Source organism: Nanorana parkeri, unplaced genomic scaffold, assembly GCF_000935625.1.
Source record: "Nanorana parkeri isolate BGI_ZX_2015 unplaced genomic scaffold, ASM93562v1 scaffold382, whole genome shotgun sequence".
In the NCBI taxonomy this organism is placed as follows: Eukaryota; Metazoa; Chordata; class Amphibia; order Anura; family Dicroglossidae; genus Nanorana; species Nanorana parkeri.
In genome coordinates this window covers 1,121,083-1,134,231 of record NW_017306650.1, presented here as the reverse complement: position 1 = coordinate 1,134,231, position 13,149 = coordinate 1,121,083, and the positions used below count along the sequence as shown (strand labels likewise).

Sequence of the window (13,149 nt, the reverse complement as noted above, 5' to 3'; positions counted from 1 at the left end):
TTCCAACAGCAAAAAACATTGCATGGAATTCTATTAACTTCAAAACCATTGTAGAGTGGGATGGCAAACCCACCGATTTTGTCTACACAGTTGAAATAAGAAAGTGAGTAGAAGAGTTTTTATACGTTTTTGTTCATGGAACTGATTCAGTTGCCTGCCATAGACCTCACAGATATACCGTAATTATTGCTAAGCATTGTTTTCAAAATTGAGTGAATATGTATATTGTGTTTGTTGTGCATTCCTTGTTAGTAAGTGCCCCCCTTTAAATATTATTGCAGAAAAAAACACATGTAGGAAGCGCTGTGGTTTTAATGATTATTCCAATGGTTCAAACACAAGGGCATTTAATGAGCTTGCTGGGCAGCTCTCAAAAATACAGGCCTCCTTCAATGGGTACTTGATTCTGTTAGCAAATATTCTTAGCTGTGAATCATAATTTAAACATCTTCCTGTTGCCCATACTTCTAATGGAGGTGAAACAAATGCTGATTTGTGCATTTATTGAGAGTTTGGAGGTGCCTGGGGAGAATTCAACAGAACTTAAATTGGAATGAGTTTCTCTCTGATCACAATCACAGAGATAATTTTAATCTCATTTACCAGCTTTGCCTTGCGCAATACTGTACAGTAATTTCGGTCTATTCATTTTATTATCCCACCCATATTGTGCAGTAAATTTCATCTTAATGATTGATATTGTTAGAGCTGCATGTCCTTGTAGTTAGATGGCAGCAATAAAGGATATTACATCTGTGTGTTCTAAGAAATGTTGAGCAATGCTTATCCCCATTCACTTTTCTGGGTTTGCCTTGCTGAGGCGTGGAACATTTTTTTTGTCCAATGATGTATGTACAGGCAGATGTGCTGATAACAAGGGTATTGACATAGGTGTGACCTGTGCATTGCTCTTCTTGTTCCGGCATGCACATAGCTGTCTGCCTGGCTTGGAGTCTTTAGATGTAACATTTAAAGCAATGCAAACACGTATAAAGTGCCAGGAAAGGAAAACCTAATTCCTGTGGACAACATTGTGCAGCTGTGGGTTTTATTAACCGATAGACAAACACCAGGGAAATTCATATCTCAGAGCTGTGTCATTGAACCCCAGACATATGTACAAATATTTGGGCGGTAACGTTGCTTTAGGTATAGCATTTCTGCAGATAAAAAAACGCGGCTGGGGAATTTTCAAATCGTCTATAAGAATTTAGAGCAATTTATAGAATGGATAGCAATAAATAAAATAAAAAGCAATTTGTATAAAAATCAAAACGGATAAATCTGAGCCACTGTAATAACATTTTCCAGTTACACAAATTAAAAGACGAGAGTGAAATACTTTTCCAATAAACAGGGGATTCACACTGCCTTTGGTGGATCATGTGACCAGTGCCAAGGCAATTTAGTAATGTGGTCTCTGCTGATGGAAATGATATTCCATTAAACAGAGATACTAATTGGCCGGCTCTGCCTGAAATTTAGTGCCCTAAACCCCGTAGGGAAAGACTATAAATCCAGTTCCCTGCAGTGGTCACCCGACCGATAATCTGTTTTCTGCAGAAAATGTATGTTTTCAGAACCGAAAACCCACCAATAAATAAATGGTCATAGCTGCATAGACAAGACATAGAAACAAGTTTAATCATCAGGGCTATTGGAGAGAAAATTAAATTAAGGAAAATAAAAAAAATAAAAAATCAGTACATCTCTGCAATATGTGCATATTTTCCTTGGTTTTGTCCATTTTTTTAAAATGCTGCAAGTACAGAAACAACTGGTGACCCTGCCAGACATCCAGTGAGCTTCCAAATTCCTGTAGTAAGTTTAAAATGCTGCCTCTGCTTAACTAAACTCAAGCAATGTTGTCAGCCCTGCCTGAGTTCATTGGACTGGATTGCAGAACACCTCCCCCTTAAGTCATAAAGATGAGAAATGGGGAGTTATTTATTGCTGTGGGGCTTCCGAGTATAAGCTTGTACTTGAAATGAATGAGGAGTGCAGAGCATTTTGAAGATTTTGACAATTGGAAGTGCAACTTAGTAAGCAGTATATCGCTGGATCAGAGACAAGTTTAAACTTAAATATAAGACTGGGTGGGAAGACTAACATATAAATGTAACTTTTTCATTTTAAGCATAAACAAATTGCAGAAAGTATAGTTATAAACAATTTGCTTGCCATTCTTGCAGCCAGTACGTTGGTGATTGGAAAAAGAAGTGCATCTATACAAGCAATACCGAATGTGATGTCACAGATCTTCTACAAGATGTCAATGCTACTTATGATCTCCGAATCACTTCAGAAATGCGATCAGAAGACGAGGTTACTGAAGAGTTTCCCTATGCGGATGGCCCAAGCTTTAACCCCCATGATCAAAGTATGTGACATTCTTTACATGTATCTAATAATATTAAGATTGAGTGAATAATACATACTTAAGCAAGTCAAATGTACTATCTTTTAAAGGGTGAATGAATTCACTGCTAAAGGAAACCTATGCTGAGACATAGGCCACCATTGCTGACCTTCTTTAGAAAATGCTAGTTGCCTGACTTTTCCTGGTTTAAATGCAGTAAGGGGGCCAGATCACACTATTGTGCCATATGTTACCGCAACGCATGAACATTATGTGTGCAAGTACGATGGGGTGCCAATCAATTTCAATACCAGCTCAACGCGCTAGGCAATGCACCTGTGCTGCTGCAAATCGCAACGCATCGTGTATTGCCATGCATTGTATTTCAAAAAAGGGTTAGGGCTGGTAACATGTTAACGCACAATGTAACACTCAGTGTGTGTGTGGGTGTGTCTTACCACACTGGGACAGTTTGAACCTGGCTTACTGGCCCAGAAAAATCATACAGCGGGAAGTTGGAGCAAAGTTAGAACTTTCTTATCTGCCTGTTTGTTCCCAGTCAGGGACTCAAAAAATAATGATGCTATTGGATCAGCATGAAGTCCAGGGATTTAACATTTTCAGAAAAAGATGTAACCAATGGAAGCCAACATACTAGTGTTGCTGCGGGAGATGAGCATAATGACTAAAGTGCACCTGACCTAAGAATAGTAGAGGGTCTCCTTCTGGAATTGCTACCTGCCTGACTGTGTCTAGTTTCTACATTTTTGAGTTGCAGGCCTGAAAATAACATCATGTAAATGATTGTCAGGAAAGTGTTGGAATTCGTTCTCTCTATATTTGTTCCAGATCAGTAACCTCGAAAGTACTAAAGTCAATACATCAGCCTGACAACCATGAATTAATATTCTCTTAAGCAGAGCTCAACAATGGCAGCCTACATGATTCTCAAAAGAGAAGTGTATGTTAAATCTGAACTCCTGACAGGTCTACCAACAACGCCTGTTAATGCAATTGTGTAGTCATTAAAACGTATTCAGTGCATTTTTAAATGCAGCTAGTGAACCTGAATCGGGCTTGATGTCAGCGTCTTGTAATTCCCTTTACAGTAGAACTATAGGAGAGGAAAGGGCAGCACTAAAAAACCAATCCAAAATGCAAATATACTGACAAGGAACATGCTGATCGGAGTAGAGACTTATCTCTGTGCCCACTTACACTATCCACTTATTTAAAAACTCAATTCTAAGCTACCCTAAGAGCCTGCATCTTTTGGTAGCTATGTGTTTGAGTGCCACTGGAGATGATTCATGGTGAACCCTGTCTTAGCCAAAACAGTAGCACATACATTTTTTTCACCAAACATCACTTCCCTTTTAATACTCTATAACAGCCCTGACTGGAGCTACTTTAGAACCTCGGGAGGAGGCCATTGTTGTCACTTATTATTATTATGATACATTTAGCTTTCAGCTAGGAGTGACCTCCATATACAGCACCATAAAAGAAGTATAATTACTACATGAAATGAACCTAAACAAACTGTCTTCTCCTGACACATGTATTGTTTATTATAATGTGTTTTTCTTTCATTTTAGCAATCATTGGAAAACCAGCTTTTGAAAGTTTTAACTTCAATGAAGACCACACTCAACTGAAAGTTGTCGTTGCGGATCCAATAACACCCTACAAATTTGGAAATAAAACTTCAAAGACAGTTCGAGATATATTTGGAAATGACTTTCAGTATACACTGTTTTATAGGAAGGCCGGCAGCACAGGAAAGGTAACTATTTTCCTTTGTCATTATGATCCTTGTTCTTTTTGTCTTTAGAACTTTGTAGGCAAAAATGTTTCCATAGTTAAATTCAGCAACTAGTGCCAGAAAACTTGCCACACCACCGAAGTGCCCAAACTTTAATGCTGAACTTCAGGCATATATAGCAGGAGTACAGAGCAGAGGGATGAGCTCATCAGTGTTCCTGCTCCTTCACTGCCCACTACTATACCGCAGTAAAGAAAAGTGAAGTTGCTGTTTGGCAGAGCTGTGTACGTCTAAAGATAGACAGCAATACAAATCCTTTGGCATATAAAACAGCTCCCATATTATTATTTTACCTAAGCAGTTTGTTCTTTTTTTTTTTGTTTGACCCACTGCTCTTTCACTACATTATTGTGTAGATAACAGCCTTTTTCAATAAAGAAAGACATAAAGGGTAGCGACCCAGAGCAACCAAATATTATAATCCAGAGCAACCAATTAATATAGTAGCCCAAAGCAACCAATTAATATAATAACCCAGAGCAACCAATATAGTAGCCCAGAGCAACCAATTAACATCTCATCTGTAGCAATTTGAAATGAATTTATGAATTACTAAATTTTTCATTTCCAATTGTTCTAGCCATGTTTTGTTGAATTCACCCAACAGACCACAGAACAAGCCCACATTAGCCCATAAATAATAAAATATATCATCCTTTTTGGCCAATTCGGCAATTGCAGACTGCAGTCTAGTCCTAGATACCATTCACACTTTGATATCATAGTTGGGCACAAAGTATAGGGAACCATTTTGTATTTTGTTCTGAAAATACACGCTATAATGTAGCAGTATTTGGGTCTTATATTTTCTTTTCTCTTGTCTCTGTAGAAGGAAGCGCATTCTGCAACCAATGAAATCGTAATTAGCACATCCAAAGGGGAAGGCTATTGCTTTTTTGTGCGGGCAACCATTCTCTCTCGCAGAACAAACCGTTACAGCCAAGACTCTGATGAAAAATGCGCTTCATCTGAAGGCAATGGTAGGTACTCAAAGAATAGACTGTCTGCTTTTGAAGCATTTTGTTGTTGTTAAGGGGAAAAAATATGCTTTTTCAAAAGAAGATCCGGTCGTAAGACATTTTACACCAGTATTACATTTCTAAAAAACAGAGAACAATAGCAAACCGTTCTCATTGTAAATTCACCCTAATAACTTAATGTATCTAAACCCTTTGTGCAAATGGAAAACCCCTTTAACCTCTGGGGGAAAAGTGTTTTATCCTTAACCCCTCAGACACAATTAACTTTATCACTAAATGAAAACATGAAACAAGTCATTGTGCTAATCAATGATCTGAAAATAGTAAACATTGTACTACCTAACGATATGCATGAACAAGGTGTACAATAATGCAATATCTCTCCAAAACGAGAATTCTTTCATCTTTAAAGTTTCATGGATAATTCAGTATGTATTCACTTTGTGGAAATGCTCTTATGAGCCCAGTCATAACTGGTAGTTAGTTACATTTACCTGAACTTGTTCTGTAATGTCACTTCTCCGATGCACTTCTTCTGTTCTAATAAGCATCAGGGAGACACGCTTATATCTATACAAGTAGCCCAGACACCTTAATCCAATACCAATTGAATGTGTCACTGTGCTGCCTGTGTGGATATAAATGCTGGGCTGTCTGCATGATGCTAATTAGAACTGAAGTGCCTTGGAAAAGCTCCAAAATGTCTTGAACATTAGAGAGCAAGTCCCGTTGAATGCAACTAACTACTACTAGGTATACCTTGGCCTTAATGAGAGGGAGAACCTTCAGACACATTATCACAGTGCTTCTTTCCTCTGTTGAAGTAGCCCACCATACCTTTATGTACAATGTGCCGGTGTGTAATTTAGACCATGCCTCTTAATATACTTTTGCTTTACAGCTGCAGGGAGTTTTGCAGGCTCCACTGTATTTCTGTACCTCTGTGTAAGTTGACTCTTTCATTATGACTTCATAGGACATGTGGGAGATGGGTCCTCTTGCATAATGCTTTCTTTATTGCTTCGCAGTCCCTTCCCACGGCAAATCAGGTCAATAAGTCAATTGCACTTACTTACAGCATCCCCTCTGTTCTCATAAACTCAGCCTCCTATTTCACTGTCTCCCGTTTTTACCAACACATTGCTGGTTAATGTGTTGTGACTTTCTCAGAATAGTACACTTGTTAGAGGTGGTGTTAATTACTAATCATTAGCAGCGGCAATGACGAGAGTTCAGCAGTCCCTTTGCTGATATTTGAGGTTAAAGTGCTGCAATTACTCATTTATGTACAGTTTTATATTGTGCTTATGAAAATAATACCCTGCAGAAAAGATTACATCCATATTGCTGATGCAATAAAATATTTACTTATGACAACATGATGTCAACTATGATAGATAAAGATTCTAGATTCAATTTACAGTACTTTTCACTCTGTAAGATCCTTGGAACTGAGTAGATGGATCACTAATACATGGTGTTTATGTACGAAAGGTGAAGAGAATGTACACTTAGCAAAAGGACTTTTATCAATTGAGTGAATTAGGTCAACTCTGAATACCCAAATGACGTGCAGGGGATTTCACATGATTGGATGAATTAATAGATCTCGCTTCCCTCTATGTACTTAGTTGAGAAAGAACTTTGCAAAGTTCATATTTTCTCCTCCTTTAGTACCTCAACCCCCCCTTGTGTGTGGACAAAATATGATATGCTGAAATGTGGCAACTGAGTTGATTACTACAGGAGACAATAAATTGGCAAGCTATCACATGTAGTCCTTTTGAAACCACATGTATCCTTCCAATCAAAAATCTAAGAGGGTCTCATTAGGAACCATCTACCCCCTGTAAACCAAACCATATATTGAGAGATTAGACGTAGCCTATATGGACACCTTTAAACAGAGGCACACCAAACAAATTATATATTTCCAGTAATCCTGCAATATGCAGTAGTAACCAACAAATACAACTACAGGTCTGCAGTATGGCAGCTGTTAAAGTGGTGACTTCATACAAACAGCATTTTGTAGGTCTATATAGACTCAAAATCTATTTCTGTGTATTTTAGCATCATGCTTTACTGTATACAGTATTGTTAAGCAAATATTTTTTATTAATCTATTGCAAAGTACATTACCTGGAAATCTTGCCAGTAACAGTACTTCCTGTTGCAGGCTAACAATTGCAACTAGCAGCAGACTTGTCAACTCTTTTGTGTGTGCGCTCCTATAGTTGCTCACTGGGCTACCCATTAGGTCTGTGAAGATGGCCATATACCTGTAAAAAAAATTTAGTTCAACCCGCGGGCTGAACTAAAGAAATTGACGAGAATCTTCCATCAACACAAACAGCGTGTTGATAAAGGAATCGCCGTTGTCTACATTGTATTCTGACAGGTGCCGCCAGCTACCCGATTGACTCATTGGCTGCCGGCTCTGATCGCATGATGATTTTCCAGCCGGTCGAGGAATACCGGCTGAAAGGGAACCGACAGCTCCAATAAACTGGCCGAATTTGGTCCGGTACATTAAAAACCGGCCGAAATTCGACCAGTGTATGGGCAGCCCAACGACCAACTGAAGGAGCTCGCAAAAATGATTTGCTGAAGAAAACTGTATATAGTGAGGCAAGAGGCCAAACATACTGAAAATGTATACATTTTATATGCTGAACCAGCATTTTGAATGAGCATTAAATATTATTGTAGCCCCACACTCCCTGACATTATCGATAATTGGTGAACTGGATGAGCTCATGTAATAGTTGCCACTAGTTAGGGCAAGCTTTTGGCACACTTTTAACTGACTGTGTTAGTGATCTCCTAGACTTGTAGTGTAACACTTTTATAGATGTTGTCTGCAAGTACTAACAGAGGGAGCTTTGGTGGAAAAGCTAAATGTCATAGCATATGTATCTGTACAGATACATATATTTATAACCTATACCTAGTGGCCTAATGCATGCTTCTGTGATCCAGTATGTTGTAATAATGGCACCCTAACCCTTGTTTTTCTGTTCTCTTTCCAGAACTTGATTTTACTATTCTGGTTGCTGTAATTGTAGCTGTGGTCCTTGTCATAGTCATTATCATTCTGTTGGTAGTCGTGTGCGTGTGTCGAAAGAAGAAAGAAGAGAATACAAAGGAGACAGAGCCACTCAGTGACGTTTAAATCCCATCTCTGAGATCATTGTCTGTGTTAACTACTGCTGTATGTGATTGCACAGTACCCGCTACTGCAGAGGAGTGGAGCGAGACTCTGAGTAGTGAAGGACAATCTTAGTTTCCATGAAACGTTTAGAATTATTATTTTTTCTTGGTCAATACTGACTTAAATTTTGGGTTTAACTACTAATATGCATTCCTTTTTGTGATATGTTTCAATTAATTATAATATGTATAAATCTGGATGGGCTAAGATGGCTTGGGTAATTCCGTACTAAGAAGCCTAGTACAAAGTACATGTTTAATGATATTGATTGTAATAATAGCTATCAAAATAATATAATGTGACCAGAAAGCACTACCAAGGGTACAAAGTATGATGTGTGAAAGGGTACGGTGCATAAGCACGTGGTACAATAAATGTCTCTTGTTATTTAATATATTGCTGTAATTAGTTCTATGCAGTAAGCCTCAGCAACCAATTAACAGCAGTAAAATCTGAATTCTGGATGGTTGTAGCGTTTTGTTTTTTTAATTAAAGGCCTTTAGAGGCATTGCTTTAACAGATATGAAATCAGATATGTGGCTTCCAGACTGCAGTTCTTTAATAGCTGCTGTTAATCATTATTGTTTACTTGGCTCCCATTACTAGAAAACCACTCGTAGGAACGTAAGCATAGTGCAGATCTACACGCCTCTAAGAGTTATGCTGATGCAACAACTGGAATGTTCCAGGTTGTTTGACTTATTCCTGAAATGTTGTATTATAGACATATTTTTTTATTAATGTTTAGCAGTGGAATGCAGAGTTTGCAGCCTGCCTACAGTTGGAGGGAACATAACCTGACAGCTAGTATCACACTACACTACCACTAGGTAATGAAATCTGAGCTTTCAATTGGTTGTCTCATTGCTGATATTCCTAAAGGGTCATTCCACCAAAAATGCAATTTTACAGTGTTTAGCAGATGAATATTAAGCCGCCTAATGGTGCCTTCTGTGTCTCAAGTACCGCCAATGATAAGAGATGTGTGGGTTCTGCAATCTGCACTGCAAGAAATCTGCATTAATCTGGTCATGCAAATTACAATTTGAATTGAACATTCATCCCCCATTTAGTTTGTGTGTGATAAGGCAGGTCCTTGCACTACATAGTTGTTAGAAGGTCTAAATGGGGTTGTATGACCAGATTGTAATATAAATGTTAAGAACCAGAAACTGTGGCAGGAAGAATTCAACTGCTGGAGCCCCCAAATTATAAAATAAAGTAGCAGATGATGCAGCTCACTAGACAGCACCAATAAGTTAAATATCACTTTGAGTGGACTCATCATGTTTAAAGATGGCGGCACTACCTGTAAATAATTTCCCTTTTTAATTTATGAAAGGAAACTGACATAGTGCTTTGTATATTTAGAAAAATAATGTATACACACAATCATAAACATTAATATGCGCGAAATAAATACATAGGTGGCATAAAGCTGTCCACTGAGCCGCAGGTTGTCCTGTCAGCGCCAGCCGGCTCAACAAACTTTTCCTGAAAAGGAGTCAAGTTGGCTTAACCGTGACAGTATACAATAGCAGGGGAGATTCTTACATCCACTGCTAATGTGGTTGGTGCATGAAAAACCATGTAGACAAAAAGCAGATACTGGCATAATGGTTCCTATGTATTGTTGCACCAAGAATAAATTAAATTTGGAGGATCTATGAGTGCCAGCACTCATAGATCCGTCAGTCAAATTTTTGTCATCAGTCAAATTATCTGACTGAGAAGCAATTCCCATCCTTCAACACCATGTGTTCACTCAAGGGCCACATACTAATTCCAGTGTCTTGAGATCAATCTCAGTGACAATGAACAAGTTCAGTTCACTGCCCTGGATCTAGTATGTGAAATCGGAGTTCAAACCAAAACTCCCCTATAACCTAATCTACTGCTTTACTTATGGAACATTCACAGTAAATGGAGGAATAATAGGACCAAGTGGGATTTAAAGAACTCTGGGTACATTTTTCATTAACTCTTGCAGTGGGGCTACCCCTGCAGTGCAAGGGTTAACTGCTCATTTTGGTCTAGGGAGGAAAATAATTTTGAGCCGTAGACCAAAACGAACAGTTAACCCTTGCAGTCTGGGGGTAGCCCCACTGCACCCGGAGTTCTGCTTTAAAGGAGAACTACGAGGTGAGTGCTTTTCACTTACCTCATAGTTCTAGCCGACCTGTGACAATGAGACTGTCACAGGTCAGCTCAGTAGATTGAGAAGTGAGCGAACACATACTGGCGCTCGCTCACCTCTCGATCCTGTCACGGCTCTCTGCCATGACAGGCGAGGGGCTGGATTCCCCCCCTCCGATCCGCCAGCACTGACTGGCGGATCGGACGGGGGAGCGGGTACAGCTGGCTCTGCCTCTACATAGGCAGAGCCAGCTGTCACTCACACAGCTGGGCGGATCCAAACATAATTGTCGGGATCCGTTTCAGGTGCGGTGTCTCAGTATACCGCGAGCTGTAGCTCGCGGTATACTGAGCTTAGGGTGAAGGGAGGACGCTAGTTTGTGTCCTCCCATTACCCTAAGGAGAACTATAGGGAAAAGCCTTAACCCCATAGTTCTCCTTTTAAGCCAGTTATTATTCCTAAAAAAAATGCCAAGCCTAAATGAAATTTATTTTATTTTTACTCGGGTACATAAACCAAGGGAAAGAATGGTGTAAACTGTGCAAAGCCAATTTAGAGATTATTCCTTTTATAGACCATAAATGTATCTTCATGCAGATTCTATTCTCTCTTTCCATTGCTGCTATAATACAGCCATATGACAAACCCCACTTCAATTGAGGATCACTGCCTTTAAATAATATAAAACAAGAGTCTTGTTTATTTGGGAGATGTTTATTTGAAATCTTAGAGACTAAGCACTTATCCAAGAAATATTGTATTTTTATAGGGGGTTTTGTTCATACTGTCATATTCGATGATTACTTTTATACAGTGACAATCAAGGGTTTTATTTATATAATATATGATTTTTATATATGTATTGATATTATTGGTTAATATCTTTTTATGTGTTTTGTAAATGTTGGATAACTTATTTTTCATAGGATTTATTGTTAAAATAAAGGTGAATGGTGAAAAAAAAATAAAATACAGTGTCTTGTTATCAATATACTTCTACTACGATAAAAGTGATCTGACAGTTTGCAGGAATTCATGGTGAGCCTGAAAAGGAAGAATGAGCAGAAGTGGTTAAAAAAGTGCAAAATGGTGTGGGGGAATTAGAGCTCAATGTTTTGCATGACATAGCTAAAGATTAATGGGACTTCCAATTAAGCTGGCCATACACTGGTAGCTTTCCGAACGAACGCCAGTCACTTTATTTTAGAACAGTATAACTGTGAGAGAGGGTATAGGGCTTCAGACACCCATGGCAAAAACAGACAGACTCCAGACTCGCCAATCCCTTCAGACTTCCTCAGTGCAGAAATATTAGAAGAACAGGCTGGGCAATAGAGCAACAGCTGAATAGGGGTGGGCATGAGATTTTTCATAGGGAGAATATTATTCCTGTCCCGTTGCACTGCCAGACCAGAGTCCCATGGTAATATAATGGAGGGTGCTAAATGACATGTGGATGGCGCTGCACAAGTCCGAATGTAGAAGAAGTAGTCACTCACACACAAAGGTCCAATGCATCAATCCGTCCTTTTATTGACATCAGATACACATGGCATCACAAGTACAAAGCAACGTTTCAGAAACCTAGCATGGTCCCTTCATCAGGCAAGAAGCAAAGTGACTTTGCTTCTTGCCTGATGAAGGGACCATGCTAGGTTTCCGAAACATTACTTTGTACTTGCGTTTCCATAGGGAGAAACACCAGACTGGTTCCTGAGGTCCATATTAGCTCCTGGTACCTCCCTCAGTCATAAAGCTTCTCTGGCTCTCCTCCCCAGACCATTTCAGACCCCTCCTGGGTCCACATGTGCCCTCCTCCAGGCTTGAGGCCTAGTCAGTTTCTCCAACACTTGATAAGAGTATACATTGGTAGAAAGTGTTTCCATGCATCCAGTAAACCAGCATTCAATTCTTGTCTGTATATGGAATGTAATGACATATCTTCCCACGATTTGCACACTTGGTGAGCCTGGCCTTGACAGCGGCAAGTTCCCTTTTTTTTGCCTTAAATGACATGTAACTGTATAGGTCTGGAACAGCAGAGAGGTCAGCGCTTCTAGTTAAATCGAGGCATTGTTCAGGAAGTGTTGACTAGATTTTCCTGGATTGCTGCATACTGTATGTAACTATAATGTAGTCTCACACAAAAAATGGTTTATTCATGTAAGTGCTTACAGTGTATATAAACCCCAGAACAACATATATTGCAGATTACCAGTCCTGAGATGTGGTGGCTGCATTATATTTCCTTTTTTTTTTTACATTTGCTGTACATACAGAAACGTACAGTATCTGTTCATCCAGTGTACTCATAACTTCCTGCGCCTCGAACTAAAGTCTCAAATCCGCTGTCCTAGGTTCCTTTTGTGAACTACAAACACCTTCCCCAATGTTATGGAAATGAGGAGTGGGAGAGGTGTTCTATAGTCCAAATCATGATAGCAGCCTAGGGTGACAACTAGGGTTGCCACCTTTTGTTCAAATGAAACCCGAACACTCTAGTGCTGCGCTGCAATTGTTGGGGGGAGAATATACAGGAGAAAGCGAGGAGAGACAGCCAGGGAAGAGAACGAGGAGAGACAAAAAGGAGAGAGAGGGGAGAGAGCAAGGAGAGGCAGCCAGAAGAGAGAGGGG

The 13,149-nt window shown here is 39.3% G+C and overlaps 1 protein-coding gene across 1 annotated transcript; it reads left to right on the top strand.

The window, feature by feature from the left end:
- Window positions 1-2: 2 nt before the first annotated feature.
- Window positions 3-8,545, top strand: F3 (coagulation factor III, tissue factor; the record flags this gene model as incomplete). Its single annotated transcript, XM_018559209.1, has 5 exons — window positions 3-103; window positions 2,193-2,380; window positions 3,958-4,145; window positions 5,014-5,164; window positions 8,197-8,545. Coding segments are annotated over 5 exons (771 nt in total), but the record flags the coding sequence as incomplete, so codon positions are not given.
- Between the last annotated feature and the right edge of the window lie 4,604 nt (window positions 8,546-13,149).